The sequence below is a fragment of the Vidua chalybeata genome, chromosome 18 (assembly GCF_026979565.1).
Source record: "Vidua chalybeata isolate OUT-0048 chromosome 18, bVidCha1 merged haplotype, whole genome shotgun sequence".
NCBI classification, from domain to species: domain Eukaryota; kingdom Metazoa; phylum Chordata; class Aves; order Passeriformes; family Viduidae; genus Vidua; species Vidua chalybeata.
In genome coordinates this window covers 9679916-9705188 of record NC_071547.1, presented here as the reverse complement: position 1 = coordinate 9705188, position 25273 = coordinate 9679916, and the positions used below count along the sequence as shown (strand labels likewise).

The window sequence follows — 25273 nt, the reverse complement described above, 5'->3', positions numbered from 1 at the left end:
TGGGGCTGCTTGGCGGGTGGTTCTGGCAGGGAGCTGCTCGTGGAACTTTGAATGCTTTTTTATTATAGGTGACCTATTTATTACGTGTGATCTGACGGTTGTGATAAAGGATATTGAACCTGTCTGAGGCGATGCTCTGCCGGGTGCCAGTCGGTCTCTGCAGTGTTGACTGTGGCACTACAGCTCATATAACGAGGGCAAGTGTTTGCTGCTAATACCTTCCTATCGAGCACTATTTGAACTATATGGTTGTTTTTATTTAAGGGAAGACTTCCTTGTATTTATTTTCTTTCTGCAGCAAGCTAATTTGCTAGTAAAAATAATTGTGTTTTGCTTTTAAAAGTTTTGTGTCTCTCTACTCTCTTTCTGGTACTGCTTGTGGTATTTCTTACTTCTTTTCAAATGTGGAGGAGCAGCTTCGTTAGAAAGTTGAGGGTTTTCCCTCCCCACAAATCCAGAAGATCTAAACTCTGTGGTAACTACACTCCCAGTTTGGTCAGTAATTCTATGAATAATAGATTTAAATAGGGAACAATCAGGTGTTAAAATAAGGCCTTTATGAGGCTTTTCTTAAAATAATATTTGTAGAGGATTTGTTTGAAACGTGTAAAACACAGATTCCTGGATTTGTTGATCATAGTGGTGTTACAGAGCATGTGGCCTGTGCACACTAAACTCGTAGTGAAGCTTTACTTGAGGGGCTGTACTTTGAGATCATGGTATGAGTTATGGGGTAAAGGTGCCCTTACATGCTCCACCTGTACTTTTTTAAAGAAGCTGAGAATGGCTCTCCTACAGAACTTGAAGTTCTCATCCCTAAAATAATGGAAAAGGCGTCAGGAGATGCATTCAAGAATGCATTTTAAAGGTTAAAAGAAATATCTTTAGGATCCGAACTGCCTTGTGGGTTTTTTTCCCCTTTGAGGGAAAAGTTAAAAAATATCACTTCAAGTAGGCCTGATGAGTTTTTTTTTTTTTTTTTTAACTTTTACGGTTATTTGCTACAATCCGATGGCAATGACTTTATACCAAATGATTTTCTACCCTGCTGAGGTGGGGGTGAGCCCCCGGTGCCGGTGGGGAGCGAGGGGCGGGCTCCGGGCTCGGCGCGGGGCCGGGCCGCGGCTCCCGGCACGCCCCGCGCGGCCCAGGACTACAAGTCCCGTCATGCCCGCGGGCCCGCCCGGACCGGCTGCATCCGGGTCCGGCCACTGCTGCGGGCGACTCGTCGCCATTACGGGGCAGCGGCGGCCGAGCCGGGGCCGGTGCGGCGCCGAGCAGCCGGTGGGTGCCGGGGTGGTGCCGACCCCTCGGGCGGCAGCAGCGCCGGGCCCCGCGGGGCTCCGTGAGCAGCTCTTCTCTCCCCCGCGCCCGGAGCCCCGCAGGCCCGGCCCGGCCTCCCGCGGCCTTCCCCGGTTCGAGCGGAGCAGCGAGAAGATGTCGCCATGAAGGAGGCCGAGTCCGCGCTGTGCCGCCCCCGCCGGTCGCCCCCGCGGGCCATGAGCCTGGGCCCCCGCCGGCTCCGCCAGCGCCCGTCGAGCCCCCCCGCCCAGGGCCGCCGCTCGCCCGGGGCGCCCGTTGATGCTGCAGAGCCCGCCCGGCGCGACCCCCGCAGCCCCCGCCATGGACAAGAGCAGCCCCTGCGGCTCCGGTGCGCCCGGATCCTCGGCCGGCAGCAAAGGGCAGCAGCCGCGGTCCGCCTCGGCCGGGCCCGCCGCGGGGGAGTCTAAGCCCAAAGGCGGTGAGAGCTGGGAGGGGGCTCCGCGGGAGGGGCGCTGAGCGTGGGGCTGCGGGGACGGACAGCCTTGTGCCGCCCTTGGGTTTGTGGTGACGCTGAACTTCGCCTTGTCGGGTTGTTTGTGTCTCAGCTGGGTTTAATAGGCGGCGTTTCAGGTCACTGCCTGTTTTTGGTTTCTTTTTCCTTCCTCTTCCGGCTCTGCTCGCTGTTTGGTGAGCTGGGATTCCTACTCTCCTCTTCCTTTAAGGATTAATGCTTTATGTTCATTAGTGTTGGAGTAAGCAGCTTGAGCGCTAAAGCCCTGGTGCTATAGTAAGAACATACATTCCCCAGTGCTTGTGAATAGAGCCCTTAACTTTATCTCGTACCTGTGTTGTTGCACCTCACCGAGGGGGTCTGGTATCTGTACACAGCATTCCCCTTGCCCCGTGTGTCAGTGACCTGCTTTGGGGGAGCTCAGGGTTACCCGGCTGTTGTTTGCTCATCTGGCATTCAACCCAAAGTGTCTCACCTGGAATTGCAAACAGCTGGTTCTGCTGACAGAGCAGTTTGTCAGAAGTCAGTGTGGTTCCTTGTCGTCATTTCAAGGTAAAACCTAAGCCCACATAGCTCTCTAAACTTGTTTAGGAAAAGAATGAATTCCTGGCAACCTTTGTTTTTTTTTCCTAAAACCTAGAAATGAGCCAGTAGGGATTAAAATTTGTGATTTTAGTCCTGGAAGTATATGAGGGAGTGTCAACAGGTTGCTACACAGCCATAGCTGTAGTAATTTCCTTCCTCCTCAGTGGTTAGTTTCAGCTGTATTACTTGAGGCCTCTGGGAAGGCAGCAGTGCACTCCAGAGGGTTAACAAAATAAGTATCTTGGAGGTGTTTGTTGACTCCCTTTTGCACCTTCTAAGCATGGTCATGTCCTGGGTAACCAAGTATTACCTGCTCTTCACCTGTATAAATTGGCCTTCCACAGGATTCACAGAAGAGGGACATGGGAGGTGACTCACCCACAGCTCCCCAGGTTGTGGTGTAACTGTGCAATTACAATGAAATTTTAACTTCAAATTCAAACACTTGGAAGTCTTTTTAAGAAGAGCTTTCTCTGTCCCTGAGAACCAAGGGACAAGAGACACCTCCTCACTCCAGCTTCTTTTGTAGTGTCGTGTGAGGCTCTGTGGAGGATTGTTCACAGAATACAAACATCCTTCAGGAAGGGGTTAAGATGATTTGTGCTGTGGCTGGTACCCCTTCATGTAGAAGACATAGTATCTGGACTGAGGAAGGAAGTAACAGGCCTGTTGTTCCAGCCCAGAATAAAAATGTTAAGTGATATTTGTGGAATGTCACCTTTCACAGGTTTGAAATAATGGCACTGGTAGCACAGGAGCAGTGGGGAGAGGAATCCTGATGACTCTTCTCTTCTACTCCAAAACTTTTAATTAAATAAGCCCCAAAACTTTTTAAGACTGCTTTTTTTTTTATTTAATAAAACAGAGGAAAATTTTGTCATGGCATAATTCCACTTCAGTGATACTTCTTTCTAAATTACAGCGGAGGGCAGAGGAATGAGTTTCTTCCCTTATAGGGCATCAAAGACAACTGGACAAATTAAGAGTCTCTTTTTCATAGAAGTAGATGTTTATTTAGGAATATCTTAACTGGAGGGTACTGAAAACTAAAACGAAAAGATTCCCTTGGTGAAATTAGGGCAAACAAACAGCTGGCCAAAACTGTGGCCATGTTTTCATAGCTGTTGGGTGTAGGACACTGGCAAGTCACCATATGGAATCCTTTTCTTGAGTTCCTTATCACTGTCCTTGTAGCTGATGTGATGCACCCCTTTAAGGATAGGTATAGGTATATATATATAGGATATCTATAATAGGAATATGTATTTTATATATATTATATATATATATATAGGAATATACAGGTATAGGATTTGCAGGTATTCTGGAAATCTTGCATCTGCTCTGAAATGAAAGGTGGTCTTATGGACCACAGACCTTCCTCAGATGGTCACTGGGTTAAATCCAGTCAAGCACTTGCCATTTGATGCTTTCCAAAGTTACCTGCTGTAACTGTCCAGCTGAGGAAATGAAGAAATGCATAATCCTGAACCTTATGGTAGCTTCTCTTTCTCTTGCAGTGCAGCTGGAAAGTGGCTAAATAGAGTACTGTATTCCCTTGTATTTGTGGAAGTTTGATTCCTCCTATCTTTCAAATTTGGCCTCAGAGACTAAATTAAACTGAAAGTTTCTAACAGAAAAGTTTCTTAATGTTGTATTAGTGTGCCAACAGGAATCACATCCATTTAGAGTGGAATAAAGTAGCTAAAGCAGAAAAGGCTTGTTGGGGTTCTCTGCAGTCCTCTGGAGCTGATGGACAGTGTTAGTTGTCACAAATGTTCCTGGGCCTTATCACCCAGCGTGAGCCTGCTTGGCTGGGCAGTGAGAGCTGGGTCACAGCCTGCTCACTGGGATGTTTGCCTTGGCAGCAGCAGTGGCCTCAGAGTGTTTTCATGAAACCACCCTGTGGCTTTAGTGTGATCCAGACCCCTTATGCAATGCTGCTGGCTTCAGCACAGCTCAACAGAAAAGAGGGGAAAAAAGGTGGAAGGAAACAGCAGTTCTCACCCCATCAGCAAGCCAGTATTGCAGCTCCAGTGCCCAAGTGGTCACCTACAGCTGCTTCTAATGCTGTGAGCTTCATCTCCCTCTCTGGATCTTTGGAGATACGGGTCCTCTAGCAGCAGGAGAAGCCACAAATGTCACTGCTTGCTCCAAAATGCCAGAATAATTTTATTGCTAGTGTTTTTAAATTATACAGCCAGTATTTTTTTATAAGTCTCTTGGAGTGTGAATGGATAGATAAATCCACCAAATCTATATATATACGTTAGATGCCATGAAAACAGCAAGAGGACTTAACTGAGGACCTGAGTGAAGAGTAAGTACCTCACCAGCACTCTGGCTGTTGCTAACTCCTCATTTGCCAAGAACATAAGTAAAAAAGAAACTACCAAATCCTACCTGCCTAAAACTGGGATTTCACAAGAGAGGATGGCAGTGAGAATCTTCCACTGTTCTCTGTGCCAGAGTGCAGCCTGCCCTGCCCTTTGTGGGGGGCTGGGATGGATGGTAGAAAGCAGAGAGCTCCTTGACATATGACATGCTGGAAAGGCTAGAAGGGATGGCATTGCTTAGATTCAGGGTAGGGAAAAGCTGTTCCAATTTACAAATGCATTCTCCAAGCTCCTGGTTGTCTGCTGACCAATTTCATTACTACTCTGATGGACCAGGCTTCTGATGAGGTCAGTTATTCTCGTGGTGGAGGGGTGAAACAGCCCATCTGTAAAATTAGGTTTGAAGCATTGTTAGACTATTGTAGGGTCCTTTTAAAAAAAGGCACAAGTGGAGAGTTCTTTCCTATAAAATGTGAGAGTCACTGAAGTGACTCCCAAAGGCTCAAGGAGGTGCCTTAAAAGGACCTGTAGTATGACAGGAATGTGTGTAAACCATCTGAGTGACAAAGTTGGTGGTGAGTAACTCTGTTAAAACTTTAAGTGGTAGGAGATTCTTCTGTCAGCTCCAGGGGTGAGCTGTTCCTTGTTTGGGGACTTGTAAGCACACACTTTAGACTGACTTTTTTTGAATTGTTTCTTTTCCCCATTTGAAGATGGCAGAGAAACTGCAAAGTGGTACAAGCACAGCAGGCATGTGCCCCTCCAGTGCATTTGCTGAAATTAGGGATATAAGAGGGTGGTTGAGCTCTAAGCTGACAAGTTCTGCTCCTGAGTAACTTAAGGAGTAGTCTAAACTGCTTCAAAACTACTTAAATTTTTACCAGAGACTCTGAGGTGTTGATTATTCCTTCCCTACAAGCATTCTCAAAAAAAGGTCTGTCTAATCATTCAGCCAGACCTGGTCACACCCTCAGTACTTGGCAACTTTTGGTGTGTTTTTTCCTGATAACACTCAAGCCATTTCTTTTTAGCCTGATGTGCATTAAAGCACTGCCAGCTATGCAGGCATGTGTTTGAGTTACACAGCTGTGGTTCTGACAGAGTTGGTTTAATTCTGAATTAAAGGATCAGCCTTTTGAATAGCAGAGTAAATTACCAATTCTGATGATGAAGTTTGTCTGCAATATGGGCCTGTCACATCGTGTGAAAGTAATGATAGTGTCCTGCTTTAGCTGTAATTGCAGCCAGAGAAGTCTGACAAGTGCAAGAAACAGCAGACCAGCACAGAACCTGGTCCAGCCGCTTTTATTGCTTAATTTATTCTTTAGAAGTTGGGTCCTCAATAATACACAGTAACACACAGATCATCCTGTTCTCAGCTCACCTTTTCTGGGAGATGCAGGTGGAAGAAAAATCTTAAAATAACAACAACAAAGGATACTTCATGTGGATGATGGCATTCCAGCTGTTTTAAATGCTTGGGTGGGTGGGAAGTGGTGCTGGGAAAGGGAAAAACTGGAAGCACTGGCAATGAAACTGCCCATATGAGAAACATGATCCTGAATCACAGTGATGTGTTTGCCTGCCAGGTAAAATTTATGTTAAGGGGTGGGGAGGAAGACTGCGAAGTGGGAAAAGGGAAACTAATAGGCTTTTACAGAGTGCAACTAGATATTGTGTGAGGTCTTGCTGTTTGTGTAATGTTTACTGAGTATCCAGAGTGACTTTGGGGCTGGCTGGTGTGTATAGATGTCTTGTGGGGCCTGAGGAGTTTTGTTTCTGAGCTTATCACCATACCTCTGCTACAAATAAAACTTGGGGCAGGTGGTGGAAGTGCTGGGTTAAGCATCCAGTCTGCAGCGTGTTGTGTCCTTGGGCAACTCTGATCTTGTGTTAAGACTACTAGAAATGCCTTCATAGTATTAACTTTGTTCTAGCAGTTTGATTTAGCAGCTGTTGAGGCACAGAATACCCCTCTCAAGAGCTGGATTGATTTTTCTGCTCTTTATTCCTGCAGTTTTTTGCTTTGTGCTTCCCCACTGTGTCCTGTGTTAGGGTCAGTGGTGTGCTAAGTACAGTTTTTGGCAGACAGTTCTTGTTGCAGAGGTTGTTGGTGGACTTAGTACTCAGGTCTTGAGTATGTTCCCTTCAAGGCCACAAACTGTTTGGTTTGTGCTTCAAGATCAATTAGCATTTTTTGGCCTGATGACATAAAAGTATTTTTAAAGTAGAATGAGATCGGCTGGAATCTTTTAAGTATAATGCAGAAGTGATTGAAAACAGGCAATGGAAGCCTTTAAGAAAAATGCAGGCAGGGGTGTATTTGTACATTGTGTTTTATGTGTGATAAATATGATAAATTGTGTGGTTTAGGCAAATTAAATGAAAAAAAAAACCCTAGTTGTTGTCAGTTCTTATAATGGGGTATGAAGATGTGGTATGTGATGTTAATAGTTATAACTTAATGTACCAGGTAACACAATAATATTTGGTGTTGGCAATTCCAAATCTGGAAAAAAGAAATCCAACTCTTTATATAAAAGGTAGAGTATGGCAAATATATTCTTTTAAACTCTTTGGCCAGCTCTTTGGACAGTGGTAGGAATGAAGTGGTTTGGGTTGCTGGGGGATTTAATGTCCTGATAAACACTACTCTTAAGATAGAAAGAAAGATAGAAAGCCACTTAAGATAGTGGCTGAGGTGGGCTCATATCTGAGGTGAGTACATGGGGCCAACTTTGAGGCTGCTGATCTAATTCTTCTTTTATTTTCCTTTCAGATGGAAAGAATGCGAGTGGATCCAAACAGCGTTATAATCGTAAAAGAGAAACTTCTTATTCAAAAAATGAGAACTTTTCCTGTCAGCCCCGTCGCTCCAATTCACAGAAAAGCAAAGCTTTTAACAAGATGCCCCCTCAAAGGGGAGGCAGCAGCGGAAGTGGCAAACCTTTTAGCTCTTCTAATGGTGGAAGACGAGATGAGGTGAGAAGTGTAATGCCATGACTCCAAGGCCTCCTTTCTTGGGATGAGAGGATCACCCTGACCTGCCTAGATAGATCTGCTGTCTTCAATTCCTGGGTTGGGAAGGGAGAGAGTAATAAGAGGGGCTAACATCATTGAGATGCCAGAGGGAGTGTGAGCAGAGCAACTTGGCAGCTACAGAAGAGGCGTGCTCTTTGTTCTGCTCTAAGAGAAAATGCCATCTGAGGAATGGGTGCCACGACAGGCCATGTATGCATGACATGGGTCATTTGTGAAAATATATAGTGACACAGTTTCACTGCTCTCTTCCTGCTGGCTGCACTATTTTTAGTACAGCCCAGCTGCCACTGGCTGCCTTGCCCACCTGGGCACACCTGGTTCATGTTAGGCTGCTGTTTACCCACAGCCCCAGGTCTTTTCCTGATGGGCAACTTTCCAGCTGCTCTTTCCCAGGCCAAGGGGCTGTTGTGACCTGAGTGCAGGGCCTTGGCACTTGGCGTTGTTGAACCTCGCACCACTGGCCTTGACCCATCAGTCCAGCCTGTCCAGATCCCTCTGCAGAGCCTTCCTGCCCTCCAGCAGATCTACATTCCCACCCAAGTTGGTGTCATCTGTGAACTTGCATAGGGTGCCCTCAATCCCCTTGTCTAGATCATTGATAGAGAGATGAAACAGGATCAAATACTGAGCTCTGGAGATCCCTACTAGTGGGGGCCCAGTTGGATGTTGCCCTGTGTCCCTCTGCTCCCTGGGCCCAGCCATCCAGACAAGTTTTTTACTCACAGTGGTATGATTATCCAAGGCATGGGCAGCCACTTTCTTCAGGAGAATGCTTTGAGAAACTGTGCCAAAGGCTTTTCTAAGGTCCAGGTAGACAACATCCACAGCTTTTTCCTCATGCACTGTGTCACCTTGTCATAGGAGGAGATCAGGTTAGTCAGGCAGAACCTGCCTTTCATAAACCCATGTTGGCTGGGCCTGATCCCCTGGTTGTCTTGTACGCTCTCTGTGATGGCTTGAAGGATAATCTCCATAACCTTGTCCATCATGGAGGTCAGATTGACAGGTCTGTAATTTCCCAGATCCTCCTTCCAGTCCTTCTTGTAGGTGTGTGTCACATTTGCTGATTTCCAGTCAGCTGGGACCTCCCAGTTTGCCAGGACTGCTGGTAAATGATGATCTCTGCTGCCAGCTCCCTCAGTCCCTGTGGGTGGATCCCATCCAGCCCATTGCACTTGGAGGTGTCTGAGTGGCACAGCAGGTCACTGACTGTTTCTCTGGAGTGTGGGGCTTCTTTCTGCTCCTTGTCCCAGTCTTCCAGCTCAGGGCGCTGGGTACCTTGAGGTCAACTGGCCTTACTATTAAAGGTTGAGCGAAAGAAGACATTAAGTAGCTCAGCCTTTTCCTTACCCTTTGCCACTGTGTTTCCTTCTGCATCCAATAAAGCATGGGCATTTTCTTTAGCTCGCTTTTTGTAGCTGATGTATTTATGGAAACATCTTTTTGTCTATTACAGCAGTGGCCAGATTAGGTTCTAGTCAGGCTGTGGCCCTTCACTTCTTTCCCTGCACAACCTCATGACATCCTTGTAGTCCTGTTGAGTTCCCATCCCTTCTTCCTCAGGTCATAAATTCCTTTTTTTCCTGAGTTCCATTTAAAATTCTCTGTTGAGCCAGGCTGGTCTTCCCTCATTTTTTGGCACAAAGGGACAGCATGTTCCTGTGCCTTTAAGATTTCTTGAAGTATGTCCAGTCTTTTGGACTCTTTTGCCCTTCAGCACTGCCTTCCAAGGGACTCTGCCAACCAATCTTCAAAACAGGCCAAAGTTTGCCCTCTGAAGACAGATTGTGTCCAACCACTCCAGGGGCACAAATTTACAGGTGATAGTGGTATTACAAAAGTAATTGTATTGGCCTTGCTGATATCAAGGTAAAACCAGTGTCGCTATTGGACACGAAATGAGTACACAGAAGCTTGGTAAGTTCAAAAGAGAAAAAGACCCAGTTTTATTCGAACATCTGGTATTTACAGAATTACAAAGGAGACTGTGGATTGGAGGATGGAATTACCACCTCTCCAACCACACTGGTCCAAAGACCAATCAATCATTTCTCTCTACCCACAGAGAAATATGTAAACTATTCTATTTATACATGAAATTGTGTGGGAACTCTGACTCTCAAATATGTAAACATTATCAGAAGGCTAAAGAAGTTTGATGAGAACTTTAAAACTTTCAAAAGAACTATAAAAGAAAACACTTTTAAAAATCAGGGCAACAAACCAGATTGAGGTTTTTATGCTAATGTGGATCTAAATACTGTAGAGTATTTGTGGGCTTTAGCTGATATTCTGATTTTTCAGTGCTGGTGGATGAGCAGCACTTCTCATCTAGATCACTGGCTGAAAATTCACCTGCTGCCTCTGTTGAATTCTGACTTGTTGCTTCATTACATGAAACTAACCAAAACAAATACAGCCTGTGCAAATGGTAATCAGGCTTGTATTACTGTCTGAAAGAGTACTGTCAGGATTTGAACAGCTTCTTGACTATGTTTTGCCAGCTTTTACTTGTTTTTGTGGTTGTTTTAACTCTCTCTTCCTTTTGCTCAGTGTGAGGTAAGAGCACTGAGTTCTGGCTTTCAGGTTCTCATGCATTTCTATCACTGCTCTACTTGATTTGCAGAACAGGGATGGGAGAAGGTGAGTGAGTGGATGCTGCATGTTCTGTGTGCTGTCACTGATGGGGCTGGATGTCCACCTGTACTGATGCCTTGGCTGTAAACTCCAGCAATTTCTAACAAATGCTGTTCTCTCTTAGGTAGCAGAGGCTCAACGGGCAGAGTTCAGCCCTGCCCAGTTCTCTGGTCCCAAGAAGATTAATCTGAACCACTTACTGAACTTCACCTTTGAACCCCGTGGCCAAGCAGGACATTTTGATGGGAATGGACATGGCAACTGGGGGAAAAGGAACAAGTGGGGACATAAACCATTCAACAAGGAGCTCTTCCTGCAGGCCAAGTGAGTGGGAGATCCACAGGGCTCTTAGACTTCTGCAGAGATGTGGAGCTGTAAGGGGTGACAAGCCAGGGAATTGTGTGTGGGCTTGACTAATTGTCTCGTCTTTTCCAGGATGAAATTAACTTTCTGTAGTGTTCTTAGTGGTAATGACTGTATTTAAAGGGATGTTGTCTTCACCTATTAGCAAGGTATCTGATGGAGCGAGTGCTTTAGATACAAACAAAAATCCTCTGCTCAAATTTTCAAGCGTGGCTTTGGGACATGACACTTCTATTTGGGAATACCTGTATAGTTCCTTATAGAACATGGTTGTTTTTCCAAAAGTTGCTTTGTTGAGATAGAAGGGATAGCAGTTGCTAGATGAAAGCTAATCTGAATTTTTAAGTCCCAAAGACAATTACTTATATGGGTTGTAGTTCTTAAAATGCTGATTATTTTGTGGGCCCCGAAGTATGTAGTATAATCCAAATGATGATCAATATAGTAATCTAGCAGCAGAATTCCTTTTTGACTGGGAATTTCCCCAGAATTTGAAGTGTGTTCAGGACAGCCTATCTCTGACAATGTTAAAGATAAAAAGTATTTTCAGCATTGATGCTTCTGATTGCTCCATAATGATTTGTGGCTTATTGTAGTGAAGTCTATTTGCAGGAACCCTAGTAGTTGTAGTTTTTGTGACAAGATTTTTCCCCTTGTGGATTCCCTGTTTTTTAATAGATCTCCACTGCAGCTGACTGTTTCCTACACGTTTCTGGAAAACCAGTCTGCCTGGCTCATTCTATACTTACTGTGTGATGTTGTGTCTAACTGAAATTAGACACACCTGTATCCTGAAAATCTGGTTGTGAACTGAACTCTTGATTTCTTGTTGATAGGAGTTACTGACTGCATCCAGCAGTTTTCTGCTGGACAAAGACGAAGCTGAGAGAATCCTATAGGATAGTTCTCAAAAAGTTTTTAGAAACAACTGAGTGGATCATCTGTCTCTTTGCCTTTCCCCAGCTGCCAGTTTGTTGTCTCTGAAGAACAGGACTACACAGTCCACTTTGCTGATCCAGATACCTTGGTCAACTGGGACTTTGTGGAGCAAGTGGTCAGTTGTGATGGGCTAGATTTTTTTTTTTTTTTTTCCTTCTTAAGAACCTCAACCTGTCTTTAACTACCTCTTTCCCTCTGTGATGTTATATAAAACTCATCTGTTTTTGAGTTGAGGCCTTTTCTGTCACTCCCACAATACTGGGAAAGATCTGTCATGGAATATATTATGAAATACTTTCATGACAGGAAAAGAGAAGTGCTAAAATCTATTAGGAAAATTAGCAGCTTCTTCTTGCTTTCGCAGATGGGAGCTCATCAAAAATAGTATCTGACATTCTGTAGACAGAGTCCTTGTGATCGAGATATTAACAGAAAACTTGGGCATGAGTCCACAGAAGAGGACTAGAGCGTAGAATTTTGAAGAATTATTCTGTGCATAGGTGGCCCATCTTGCCTAGCAACAAAATGGAAAATCTCTTGAGAATTGTGGTCAGAAGTTTTGGGTTGCCTCAAGCAGCAATTTATATCTGCCAAGACAGTCTGGTGCATGGTGTAGGTGGAGAGGAGGTAGGCTTACTGTTACCTGTCACTACAAGAGAGCTGAAAAATCAAGGTGCTTGCTTGGCAGTTATGTCTCTGCCACACAGAGATGCTACCAAAGTGTCTGATTAGACCTAGCATGTTCATGGAAGTGGGTAAGTTCAGTCTCACAGTTACACAGGGCTGCACAAGTCTGCTTGTGGGAGAGGCCGCAGAGCTCGCTTGCCTTCTCACTGTCTGAATTCACATGATGAGGATGCTGCTAACTCTTAGAGATGATGAATACGTGCGGGGAAACGTGAGAAGACTAATTTTTTAATGTCATTAGAATAGAAATAAGACATAAGAAATAAGATGGGTTGCTTAGAAGGTTATTCCATGTGCAGTCTGAAGGCGTTAGTTCACAGTACACTAATTTCTTGGTAAATAAACAGAGCCTAAGGAGCTGGAAGATAATATGTTAGAATAGATCTTACAGGTGGCTTATTCTGGATGCCTGGAACTGATTTCTGAGTCTAAAACTTGTACTGTTCTTCTCGTGTGCCATTTCAGCGAATCTGTAGCCATGAAGTGCCCTCTTGCCCCATATGTCTGTACCCACCAACTGCTGCCAAGATCACCCGCTGTGGGCACATCTTCTGCTGGGCATGTATCCTTCACTATCTCTCCTTGAGTGAGAAGACCTGGAGTAAGTGTCCTATTTGTTATGGCTCTGTTCATAAGAAGGACCTCAAGAGGTGAGACGATGTTAATTAAGTCATGCATCTTTTTGCAATGTTATTTTTACACTGCTAACCTCCTCCGTGCATTGCAGTGTTGTTGCTATGGAAACACGTCAGTATGCAATTGGTGATACCATTACAATGCAACTTATGAGAAGAGAGAAAGGTGTTCTGGTAGCACTGCCCAAGTCCCAGTGGATGAATGTGGTTCAGCCTGTTTACATCAGAGGTGAGCGTATGTCAAGCCTGGTGGTTGGAATCCTGTTCCTGACTGTGACCAGGATTTGTGTAGGGACAACTGACCCTGGCTGCAAAATATGGGGCTTAGCAGTGGAAAAGCTTGATGGCCACACATTAACAGTAAACTTTGTGCTCACACTGTTTTCCTGTAAAGGCTTTAACTTGTGTCCTTTGTCCCTTCAAGTGACTGAACTGCAGACTCCTGCCTTTACAGTCACTGCTTATATTTTGATGTGTCCTTTGTATCTTGCAGTCACTGGTGTGACTCTTACTGCTTTTATTGGCTCTTCAGTGTCCTTAACTTTTTTCCTCCTGACTCATTGTACAGCTTCACAAAAATAACTGTCTCTGTGTCTAAACTATTTCAAGGCTGTAATCTTCAACAAGGTTTTCATCATCTTCACTTATCAACTGAAGTCAGTGAATGCTGTGGGGAAATAATCAAAATTATTGCAAACCTTATTCCAAACATCTGTTGCCTGACATCTTCAGTTTTCTCCAGTCAAGAGTGTGACTAACTCATCATCATCTTATCTGTTAGTATCACAAAAATTTTGTGACTAAAGAAATAATTTTACTGAACATTGCTGCTTTGTGGGCTGTCTTGGCTCACTTAATTTTGCAGTCACATTTAGGAAAGGCTGCATGCATTTAAACTCTCTGGAAAAAGTCAAGTGTTCTAACGTGTGATGGATAGCCAGCATGCAGGCTGCATGTTTCTCAATAGTTGAAACTAGGGGACTTCAAGTCTTTTCATAAAACAAACAGAAGAACAAATTTAGGGTTTGAGAACACTCTAAAGCCAGGAAATTCACCATTAACTTCGTGTCTGTAGACAAGGTTGGACCCTTGGGGAGCAGTGAATACAAGGATTGTGTTAATATGGGATGCTGTGGTTGTTGTAAAGTAACAGCAATGGTCACCTTTTGCTAAACTGCAATTCTTTAGCTTACTATTTCTGCTGTGCTTCTTGTAAAAACCTCATCATAATGTTTTGTATGGATTTTTAATACATATGGGCTTATGAACTAGTTTGAGCCAAGTCAGGGTGGCTTTGCAGAAATTTCCAACAGCAGTATTTTTGAGAAAAGAGGAAGAAGCTGCAGACTGCATTGTTTCAGGAAGCTTTGACTCCCTCAAGGCTTCTCAAAGGTGATGCTCCTACAATGAAGAAGTTTAGGTTTCATTTTTACTGATGTGTAGCAACTCAGTGGTGAAGTGGCAGATGAACTGCTGTGTGGGGGAGATAAGTGTCAGAGCAGCTATGTGACACCAGCTTGTCAAAGGTAATTTGTGGAGTCTGTATCAAACTCTTGCTGAGTGTTGTCTGCCTTGAGGGACTAACTCACAAAAGTGAACAGTAACAAAACTTCAGAAGAAGCAGCAGTCCAAACTGGTGGATCTTCATGCAGATATTAATGATTTGGTGCTCCTTCTGTGCAGATGACCAACACAGTCAGTATTCAAAGCTGCTTCTGGCATCCAGGGAGCAGGTCTTGCAGCTGGTGATCCTGGAGGAGAAAGCGGCATTGCTGAAACAGTATGAGGAAGAAAAACACACCCCAGAAGCCTGTTTCATTGAGGCAGCTATCCAGGAGCTGAAGGTAACAACCTCTTGGGAGCCTTTTAGCAGCTTTATTTTTAAGAGTATGCTGAGTATCCTTGTTCTGCTGCATGGATGGTTGTGTGGGATTATTCTGGTCTCTAGCAAGTTGCTGGTGTTTGCTGCTGGAGTAGCATTCTGCACCTTGGAAGAGACTGTAGCCTTTGGGCCCCAGCTATCTGATGTGGTTTTCAGGATAACACAGCAGAATGGTTTTTATGGGTGGTATTCCAGTAAAGGAATGCCAGGGCAAGGCTAAAAATAACTGTGGGGGTGGTCTCCTGGCTTAAAGGGCAAATTGAAACTTGATCCCTTTGGATGATCTCCAGGAGCGAGAAACAGCACTATCTGCTGACCAGGATAAAAACAATGGCATTGCTGGAATCAGTGCAGCTGTGGAAGAATTGGTCCTAGAAAGCTCCAAAGCTGTGGAGTCTACTGTTTCCCAAGAGAAAAAGGTGGGTGACAAATCTGCTCTGGCAGATCCTGCTAACACTTAATTCTGCCACCTCACACTGCAGTGTGCGGTGAGCTCGTGCCAAAGATTTTTGCAGAGATGATAATCTTTGAAGTAGGTGGTGTGGTACTAACTCTGTACTCTCTGCTGTGGTAGTGTGATGTGGAATATCTCTCTGCATTTGATGAAGAGCTTGTGGATCCTTCCTCTGACCTGGCAAGTTCCTTTTCGCCTCCTGTGGAAGTAGAAGAGGCAGTGCTGGATGAGGAGGAAGTACCTGAGGTGGACACTGTAGGAGAACCTGTTATGAACCCCGTAGAGGAACCAAATCCAGCTGAAACAAGCTGCCAAGAATCTAAAGATACAGTTAGCAGTGGACATCTTGGCAACTCTCCTTTTTACTATTTCTATCAAGGTCAGTGCAATGAAATCCTGGAATTGTAGGGGCAGAGATGCCTCCTTTGAGACCCTCCTTGAGGAATGTATTTGTCAGTTCATTAGATGCAGCTAACCCCTACAGGAACTCAGAAAGGAGCTTTAATTTTATTAGTGGAGGATGTCCTGAGGTGGGGAGAAGGATACTGAAAATGAATAGGCAAGGAAGGAGTGATGATGTGTTGCCTTTCAGCGGAGGATGGGCAGTGCATGTACCTTCACCCTGTGAACGTTCGATGCCTTGTGCGTGAATATGGCAGCTTGGAGAAGAGTCCAGAGAAGATAACTGCAGCTGTAGTGGAGATAACTGGCTACTCCATGACAGAGGTAGTTATTGCATCTTCTTATTAATTAAGGGCCTTGTTTTAGGAGGTTGGTCATTGTAGAGGAGACTTGATTCACCTCAGTAGTAAGAAATAATAAGTATGGTAGGGATGCTAATCTATGAAGGGCATCTGTGGAAGGTGCTGGGCCTTATGTTGCTTTTCATATAAGTAAGCTGCAGTATAGATTTTTTTTTTCTTAGAATGTCCAGTACAAAAATAATTGTGTTGCAAGTTTGGTATTGCAGAATTTTATTCCAGTGATGTGAGTGAGAAGGGAGGAAGAACATGAAAATCAGTAAGCAAGTTGGAGTAGCTGCATCCAACTGATTATGATGTAGCTAGTGGAGATCTTGGAATATTTGATTCTGACTCAGGGCATCTGTCATGTGTTTGTAGTTTCTAAAGTAACTATTGTGTCACTGGTGCTATTTTTTTCCATTTGATTTGATGAGTATTGTGCATTCTCTTTCTGTTCATCACCATGGCTGCCTCTAGTCCTTGTGGTGATATATCACTCTCTCTTTATCAGGATATAAGACAACGTCATCGCTACCTCTGTCACTTGCCTCTCACCTGTGAGTTCAGCATTTGTGAACTGGCTCTGAAGCCACCTGTCATCTCTAAGGAGACTTTAGAGTTGTTCTCAGGTTTGTAGTTATTCTTATCCCTTTAATGGTAGAAAACAGAACATACATTAGGGCATTACTCCTCTTGCACCAACTGTCTGGTGACTGCTAGACAGAGCAGCCCCAACTCACTGTTTCATAGACAGCAGTTACAAAAAGAATAAAAAATCCCAACTGCTTGGAAGAGCATATGTTGTTTGTGAGCCTGTTTTGTTACTAATGTGTTATAAGGTTGTTCCCGGAGCTGGAGGAAACCTTTCCAGAGTATTGGTGTGGGGTTTTTGATATGCAGTATTGTGCATCGCTCCTAGATGACCTTGAAAAGAGGAAACGTCTGCGGCAGAAGAAAGCTCGCGATGAACGGCGGCGCGAACGCAGGATTGAGATAGAGGAAAACAAGAAGCAGGGCAAATGTAAGTTGTGATGGCACATAACTGGTGGATTTTCAGTCATATTTGGTTGCTGAGCTGATTTCTTGAGCTACAGGATGAACTCTGAGGCCTGTAGTTTGTAGTGTGTACTTAGAACAAGATTACAAAGTATTAGGAACAATGTCTGTGTAATGAAAAACATAAGCTGTTTTAGCCAGGATGTTAAGTGATGTTATGCAATTGCTGCATACTTGTGCATTTTGGGAGAGATGGAGGGCATTCAAGGGCACAGCTATCTCCATGGTGTACATAGCTCTCTGTTTTTATAGTAATCACGATGAAAAGTGAAGAAAGCAAAAAAAAAAAGGCCTAGAAACTGCTTCCATCCAGCAGCAGGGCTTGTACTGGTCTCCAAATAGAGGGTGGAAAGAAATGAATTGGCACCTCCTAGACTCCTGAAATGACTTGCATATTGACAGTCCTCCCCCACATTGTGTAGTGCTTTAATTTAAAATCTCTTTCTAGATCCAGAGGTCCATATTGCTCTAGAGAATCTGCAGCAGTTCCCTGCTTTTACCTCTTGCCCCGGAGAAACTACCAGCGTTGATCATCAGGGCATCTGTCAGCCTCCTCTTGGCAGAAGCCCTGTGTTTCAGACAGGTGAGCATGTGGAAAAACACATCACATCTAGCTCTTCATCATTCTTTTGGGATCTATTGCTCAGGTCAACAAGCTAAACTTTCTCAATATTGATCAAAGACAGCTTCTTTTCAGAGAAGCTCTGGCTGCTCCATCCCTGAAAGTGTTCAAGGCAAAGTTGGTTGGGGCTTGGAGCAACCCGGTGTCATGAAAAGTTTGCCTGCCCATGGCAGGGAGGTGGATTGAGATGGTCTTCCAGTCCTTTCCAACCCAAACCTTTCTGTGATTTTATGATTCTTTCCTAGGCTGCCTATGAGATAATACACAAAAGACAGACATGGTTAAGAAACATTCTGTTCCTTTGACTACTTTTTATTGCCTCTACCTTGACAATGTGAGATCTGCACTGTAGTTACCCCATCTTTTACATGAGGCAGAAGAAAGGATACAATTGCCCCAAAAAGGGAAGAAAATTGTGTTTGCCAGGAAAACACTATTGGCATTTTTTCTATCATCTCTGTCTTCTGCAACACATTATTCTAAAATAAACCCAACAAAAAGCTCTGCCCCCCCACCAGTTTTCCAAAATAAGTAAAGAAAACACCTCAAGCAAACAACAACAACAACAAAAAAAAAAAAAAAAGAAAGAAAACCACAAGCAAATAATCCTTAAATAAAAAGATTGAGGCAGTTTCAGAGATCCCACTGTATGACTGATGGAGAGAATCAATGAGATCAAAATGAGTAATTACATAGGATAATAAAGTTTTATTCCTGTTACATCCTGATAAGCAGCATAATGACTGCCTTGGCCAAGTGCAACTGGCTTTAATTTTCAGTTCCTTTCTCTATAGAGTCTGTTCCAACTCCACTGTCACCTGCTGCCAGCCAGGTCAGCCCGTTGCTCTGTGGAAGCTTGGAAGAAGAGTCTCCCTTCCCTTCCTTTGCCCAGGTAAACAATGCAGCAGAGTGAATCTTGTCAGAATTACTTGTGTCTTAGTTGGGGATTAGGCTGAGTTAACAGTTGCTTCCCCTACAAAAACAATGTGGGATAAATCTTAGGGAGACATCATAAGGTTTGAGTGCTTGAAGGGGTTTCTAGATTTTCTTGCTACTTAGGGGGTCTGCAGGATTCTTCAAGTATGTGGAATTTAATCATATCCTACAACTGTTTTGATAGATGTTGAGAGTTGGAAAGGCAAAACCAGAAACGTGGCCTAAACCTGCTCCAAAGACAAGAGGTAAGAACATTTGGTATTAGTACTTCACGTTCTTTACCATGCACCTAAATGTGAGAAATCTTGTAACTTCAAAAGAAGGATCTGGAGTGTGGAGGGGCATTTGTGTGGTTAAGGTTTTATACAATCTTCTGCACATCCTTCCTTCTTTCAGATGAGAACACTCTGGCACTCCCTGTGCCTGGAGACAGTGATGGAGAAAGTGACAGCTCTGACCGGATACCTGTGCCCAGCTTCCAGAATTCCTTCAGCCAAGCTATTGAGGCAGCTCTCCTGAAACTGGACAAACCGTCCACAGCTGATCATTTATCAGGTAAAAGGCAGGGGAAAGGGCAGGAAAACTTTCCGAAGTGAAAAAATTGAGTATTTCTCCTCCTTCCTCTGGGAGAAGTGAAAGCAGCAGTTTTGGGGACCAAAAATTGGCCAGAGAACAGTTCTGAAAATTGTCAGGTTGTGGTTTCTGAACAGCTTGACTAGGGCTTCTGTCAGCTTAAAGCAGCCTCTTAGTGGGAGCTGAGATCTCCAACTAGCAAAGAATCCTGTTAGGACAAAGATGGCTTTTGACAATCATGTTGGCCATGTCTCTACTGGAATCTAAATTAAGCTTTATTTTAAGGAAGTTCAGGTTATACATTTCTAAACTAAAAATACCTGAGCTGCAGAACTACCACTTCAGTTTGACCAAAATGTCAAGGTAACTGCTAGCTGAAATTTCAAATTAGGGAATGTGAAACAAATTGAGGTAAACTTAAACCTGGTGCTAGCTGGTGAAACTTACTTTTAATGCTCAGTTCTGATGTTTAGCTTAGGCTTCTGTTCGGAGACTGCACTGGATGATGGAGAGAGTTGGATGGGAGGGCTGGGAGTTTGAGTGGAGTGTCTAATCCAGTTGTGGTTTTTTTGGACACGTATCAAAGTGATACTTGTTGGAAAGGCAAACTGCTGGATGCTGCAGTCCTAGGATCTGCTGTTGCAACAGCAACTTTACAATCATTTAGGCATGTTTGTAATTGAATTTCAGGTGTGATGGAGTCTCCCTTAGTTCATCAGCAGTAATTTTTTTGTTAAACTACCTGGTGTTCAGTGAATTGATAGTAAGTGCTGTGGATCTGTAGAAGCCACTTAAGCCAGGGAAGACCATTTATCATTTCTGTGTGATGTTCCTCTTCCATGATAAGAATGACAGTATCATTTTAATTCTTCACAGAGGAAAAGGGAGGCAAGAAAAGAAAGAAACAGAAGCAGAAGCTATTGTTCAGCACCTCTGTTGTTCACACAAAGTGATTCTGCTATTCAAAAGAAGTTTCCTCTCCTGGTTTTCTTTTAATTTTGCTTTGTTTTGCTGCTATAGTTTAAGTATTTAAATTTGAACAGCCTAAGCTTGTTTTTCCAGGACTTCTAGGGGCTTCAGGAGGAAACCATGACAATATATGTTGAAGTAACATGTTTTGATTCCACCTGCTTAATGAATTCATACTGAAACAGAGTTTTGGAAGTAACAACCCAGATACAAATCTGCCAAGGCTTCTAATTGCTGAGTCAGTCCTTTGGGCCTGATAAGCAGTGTGAAAGTTCTTATAGCTGTGTGGCACTGCCAAAGTACTGCAGTATTATCCAAGAGAAAAGGTAGAGAGCCTTTATTTTCCCGTAATTATTCATGGGCAGAAGTCCAGCTGACTGACAGTAGTGCTGTTACAGTAAAGCTGTCAAACTGCTCTCGAGAAACTGGCTTTGGCTGCACTGGATACAGGCAAAACAGCTTATTGGCTTTAGAGTGTTAGCTGCTATACCTGTTCTTTTTCTAAAGAAAGAGCAAGGATTCCTCCTGTTCTCCTGGCTTGGAAAGATACAAAGCTGAGGTGAGTGTAAAGCAGAACTTGGCTACTTGGTTTTAAAGTGGCTTGATGATTTTTGTATTTCAAAATGGCACTAGTGGTAGAAGGAACCTCCTGACTTCTCTCAGTTGTTCAGGTCTGTTTTAATGTGGGTGAGTGAGGCTGCTACTTTTTGTTTGTTTTTTTTCCCAACCATGGGCTACTTATTCTTTTTAACCTGATCATCTAGAATAAACACTCCCCTCTAGGGCTCCTGGTAACCATCTGAATGATGGTTTGACACTGGCTACTCTTTGAGTTGGAAGAACAACTGATAGCTGAAGTCTGTAGATAACTTTTACACCCCAGCAAGAAACTGGGGTTCTCTTGTACTGGGATAAGGGCCTGTATGTGCTTGGTTCTGGGGTTTAAGTTGATCTGTGCTATGAACATGTCTCTTCTGGACCCCTCCCTGCTCTTTTTTTGGGTGGTCACATTCTGCACTGCTTGTGGTTTGATTTGAGCTACTGAGTCAAGTGGTGTGGATGTTGTTGAATAAAATGAATTTTAGGTGTAACGTACCAGTCAAGGCCAACAGTTGCAATAAATCATACGCACACACACTTACAGTGCTGCAGCTGAACTGTCATAGCAGCGTGGAGCCCTAGAACATTGCACAGATTCAAATTTTACATTCCTGCTGGCAGAATTAATTGCGGGGCACTGGTTAAAAGTACCACTGAATTTAGGGAGGGAGACTGACAGTGTGTTCTGTTGTCTTCAGCCCCAGTGGCACAGGCTTCAGTGTGCTCTGTCCCTCTGACACTGATCTGAACAAGGAAGTGTGTGTCTGAGGCACCTGGAGTCGGGTATTCCAACACCACTGGCACTCAGTGGTTGTGTCCCTGTTTAAAAAGCTGATGTCAGTACATGGGTGCTCGATTTCAGAGCAACAGGCTCCACATGTGTGCCTCATGGGAAGCTGGTACCAAAGACTTGATCACATGTGGCTGTAAACCAGAAAGAACAGGAGGAGGGGGAGGTAAAGAATACTTCCAACTGCTGCAGGAGGATAGAAGAAACACCTGCAAGACATTCTTTGAAAGCAGCTTGACTTCACGCTTGGTCACAACTAACCCCACTCAATGAAAGACAGTACAGCTTGTCAGGGGACTGCAAAGAAACTAAGACAAGATACCTGGCAGTGGTAACGCGTCTTGCTGTCAATACTTTAAATGCATATAGGAAAACAATTGGTGAGGGCAGAGAAAACAATTTAGAGAGATTCAAATATGCAGTGAACTATCTTTACAGCAAGTCATTTTAAGCTAAGGAACAGGAGTAACTACTTAAGTGTCTAATCAGTATCTGTTGTGTTCTGTTATCTCTGCACATTTATAGTCAACTTTTCTTTGCATTGGGAAGAGAGAATAGCTGGAGCTGGTGTAACTCACCTCCACATGTCACAGGCACTAGGATAAGGGAAGTGATATGGGCAAGGCAGGCTGTCCCTGCTGCAGGGGCAGTCCTCACAGGGACAGCATCTTCAACTGTATCTTGTTTTCCTATGGATTCGAGATAATACCAGCAATGCTACTTTCCTGTAACTGATTGGTGTAAACTTAATAAATATCTAAGCAGTACTTGTACCTATGAGTTTTATAATGGGGGGGATGGAGTTGAGCCCTGCAGCTCTGCCATACATTCCATATACTCACTGCTCCTATGTACACAACTGGTGCTTTTCTCACTCAAAACAGTGGATAGCCCTGTGGCTAACAGTGCACTTAAAGTAAAAAGCAGATGTTAATGCTTTTGTATGCTGAAGGAGAATAACTACATTCCTGCCTAAACCTCCCTTCTACCTCAGCATGGAGAACATGTTGAGCTGCTACATTCCTCAGGAGTGCAAAGTGGTTTTGACTCCTGGAGTGAAATAGGCAAGTAGCCTACTTGAGTGAAATAATGTTTTATTTTTTTAAAATTTGTTTAAAAACATTTGGAATGGGGAATGAATTCTGAATATGAACAAATGCTTTTCCAGTCCCCTGCACTACTTAACACTGAAGATAACCAGTCACATCCTGATTAAACAAGTACAGAATAGAGGTGAACAATAACAAGTGGCATTCAGTCTGTCTCTGTGCCATCATCCTCCTCCTCATCTCCACTTTGAGACTGCTCTTCTGTAAGGGAACAGCTCAGCAAGGACTTCTGTATACATTGTCTTTCCTCTGCAATAAAGAAAGCAACAGAGGGTTATTACTTGATCTCTTCACATACACTGGACTGTCCTCCACTTCTCAACACAGAAACATTTCTCAGGCCAAGAATTCAGAAGTAGCCCAGTGTATCCTACAGAAACCCCAGGAACTGAGGCTACATTTTAGGAAAGTGGCTGGAGAAACTCACCTTCATTTTTACAGTTTTGCAACAACCGCAGCAGCTGTGTTCTGTTATACTGAATCAGGAATTTCTGACATGTTCTTATGGTGCCTGTGGAAGTCACAAGAACAACCCGTAACAATCTACACAACCAAATGTTTCAGAGCTGTGTGTGTATTTCCCAAAGACCATTGTATCAAGCGACAAATACCCCAGGAAACAAGGTTGTTAATGCAAATGCTACAAAGGAGCTGTAGACTTCATTTTTGCACCGCTGAGGTTAAGTGGTGGAGTAATAATTTCTAACATGCAGTGCCTGTTAGTTTCCCTGGAGGTTAATTTTCACAATACAGAAGATACCATACTTTGAAAATATATTTTAAAATAATGTAACATTGTATTTGCTGCTCTGGTTTTGTGATAAATGTAATGAAGCTTCAAACAAAATTAACGAGGGTTTCAAAAAAGAACTGCTGGTGCCTGTTTCTTATTTAGATCTGCTGAAAGCAGTTGCTATTAGTAACACACGAGAAATGTCTGTCGGATCCAGAGCAACACCACGGCGGTCGTGGCAGGTCTGATTAAAGCTCTGTCCTCCCCCCAGGCCCGGGGGGCTCCTGACCTCCGACGTGCAGGGTGTTGAGGAAGCAGGGGTAGCGCTGGGCGCGGCTCTCCAGGTAGCGCACGAAGGGCAGCGCGGAGCACAGCAGCCGGTACGAGTCCTTGCGGCACCGCAGCAGCACCGTCCCGGTGTAGGCGTTCAGGTACTTCACTGCGGGACACACGCGCACGGGTGAGCGGACCCGGAGGGACCCCGCACCCCCGGGGCCGCCCGTCTCGCCCGCACCTGTGAAGGAGATGGAGCAGCACGCCAGGCCGTAGTCCCCGTGCACCCGCGCGATGGCGTCTCTGACGGCGAGGCCCAGCGCACGGTCCTCGATGCACTGCCGGCACCGCGGGTCCTCCGAGACCACCTCGCAGAGCACGTACCTGCGGGACAGCGCGGCGTGAGCGGCGCGGCGCGGGAGCGGCCCGGACACCGCAGCGGCGCCTCCCGCCCGCCTCACCTGTTCTTGAACCGCACCATGGCGGCGCCGGCGGCGCGCGCGGCGCGGACGGACGGCGCGCCCGGCCAATGGGGAGGCGCCTCCGCGCGCTGTAGCCAATGGGCGGCGCGCAGGGGCGGGGACATGGGGAGGGCGGTGCGGCCCCCGCCGCCGGGACGGCCCCGCCTCCCTCGATGGGCCGCGCGTGCGCGGTGCTGCCGCGAGCCGGCGGCGGGTGACGGAGTCGGGATCGCTTCGGTCGGAAAAGACCGGGGGTCATCGTGCCCGTGCTATGACCAGTCGCCACCACGTTAGCCAGACCACGTCCGGTCTATCCTTAAACACCTCCAGGGACGGTGACTCCATCAGTCTGGGTAGCCCATTCCAATGTCTGATCACCCTTTCTGTGAAGAAGTTCCTCCTCACGACCAACCTAAAATTCCCTTGGCGCAGCTTAACGCTGTGTCCTCCTGTCGCTTGTTGCCTGGGGGAAAAGCCCGATCTCTACCTGACTCCAGTTCCTTTTCAGGTACTTGTAGAGAGCGATAAGGCCCCTCCCGAGCCTCCGCCAGGCTAAACACCCCAAACTCCCTCAGCCGCTCTTCACAAGGACATACGCTCCAGACCCTTTCCCAGCTCCGCTGCCCTCCTCTGGACCCACTGCACTGTTAGTGGAAGAAGTCCTGGCACGTTCTGCCTGGAGTATATTAAACCTCAATATCCTTCCCGAACTGGGGGGCCCAGAAGTGGACAGAGCACTTGAGGCGCGGCCTCGGCAGTGCCGAGTCCCGGGGGCCGATGGCTCCCCGGTCCCGCTGCCCGCGCCATTCCCGGCACGCGCCGGGTCCCGCGCGCCGCCCCCGCCTGCTCCCGCCCTCCGCCAGGGGGCGCGCGCGGCGCGCGGGACGGCGTGAGGGGGCGGCTGAGGCGGCGGCGGCGGGGTCTGCCGGAGGTCAGATGCTTCGCCCTTAGTCCCTTTCGCTGCGTTGCACCCACCCGTCCTGGCCAAACCACCCCCTTGTCTTGTGCCTAAAAAGTCTCCGGGACGTCTCCGTGTGATGGGAGCCGCGGGAGGTCCGGAGGAGGCGGGCGAGT

The 25273-nt window shown here is 45.4% G+C and overlaps 2 protein-coding genes across 2 annotated transcripts; one reads left to right on the top strand and one right to left on the bottom strand.

Annotated features, from left to right (window-relative positions):
• Positions 1-1233: 1233 nt before the first annotated feature.
• On the top strand, positions 1234-22390 carry RNF10 (ring finger protein 10). Its single transcript, XM_053959480.1, has 17 exons — positions 1234-1741; positions 7475-7677; positions 10499-10698; positions 11701-11791; positions 12829-13013; positions 13091-13227; positions 14682-14842; positions 15171-15299; positions 15455-15713; positions 15927-16060; positions 16589-16706; positions 16997-17098; positions 17582-17716; positions 18550-18647; positions 18876-18936; positions 19088-19246; positions 20141-22390. Exons 1-17 carry the CDS (start codon positions 1582-1584, stop codon positions 20215-20217), a joined length of 2409 nt encoding a protein of 802 aa, XP_053815455.1. The 5' UTR covers positions 1234-1581; the 3' UTR covers positions 20218-22390.
• A 310-nt stretch (positions 22391-22700) lies between these two features.
• Positions 22701-24269, bottom strand: POP5 (POP5 homolog, ribonuclease P/MRP subunit). The gene is made up of 5 exons (XM_053959488.1): positions 24200-24269; positions 23980-24122; positions 23755-23904; positions 23160-23243; positions 22701-22981 (listed from the first exon to the last, which is right to left on the bottom strand). Exons 1-5 carry the CDS (start codon positions 24217-24219, stop codon positions 22878-22880), a joined length of 501 nt encoding a protein of 166 aa, XP_053815463.1. The 5' UTR covers positions 24220-24269; the 3' UTR covers positions 22701-22877.
• Between the last annotated feature and the right edge of the window lie 1004 nt (positions 24270-25273).

Coding starts and splice junctions, on each gene's coding strand:
- POP5 (XM_053959488.1), bottom strand. CDS start 24,219: ATGGTGCGGTTCAAGAACAG. Junction 24,123..24,199: donor ATGGTGCGGTTCAAGAACAG/GTGAGGCGGGCG, acceptor GCTGTCCCGCAG/GTACGTGCTCTGCGAGGTGG. Junction 23,244..23,754: donor CAACACCCTGCACGTCGGAG/GTCAGGAGCCCC, acceptor TGACTTCCACAG/GCACCATAAGAACATGTCAG.
- RNF10 (XM_053959480.1), top strand. CDS start 1,582: ATGCTGCAGAGCCCGCCCGGCGCGACCCCCGCAGCCCCCGCCATGGAC. Junction 14,843..15,170: donor CAGCTATCCAGGAGCTGAAG/GTAACAACCTCT, acceptor GATGATCTCCAG/GAGCGAGAAACAGCACTATC. Junction 16,707..16,996: donor GACTTTAGAGTTGTTCTCAG/GTTTGTAGTTAT, acceptor CATCGCTCCTAG/ATGACCTTGAAAAGAGGAAA.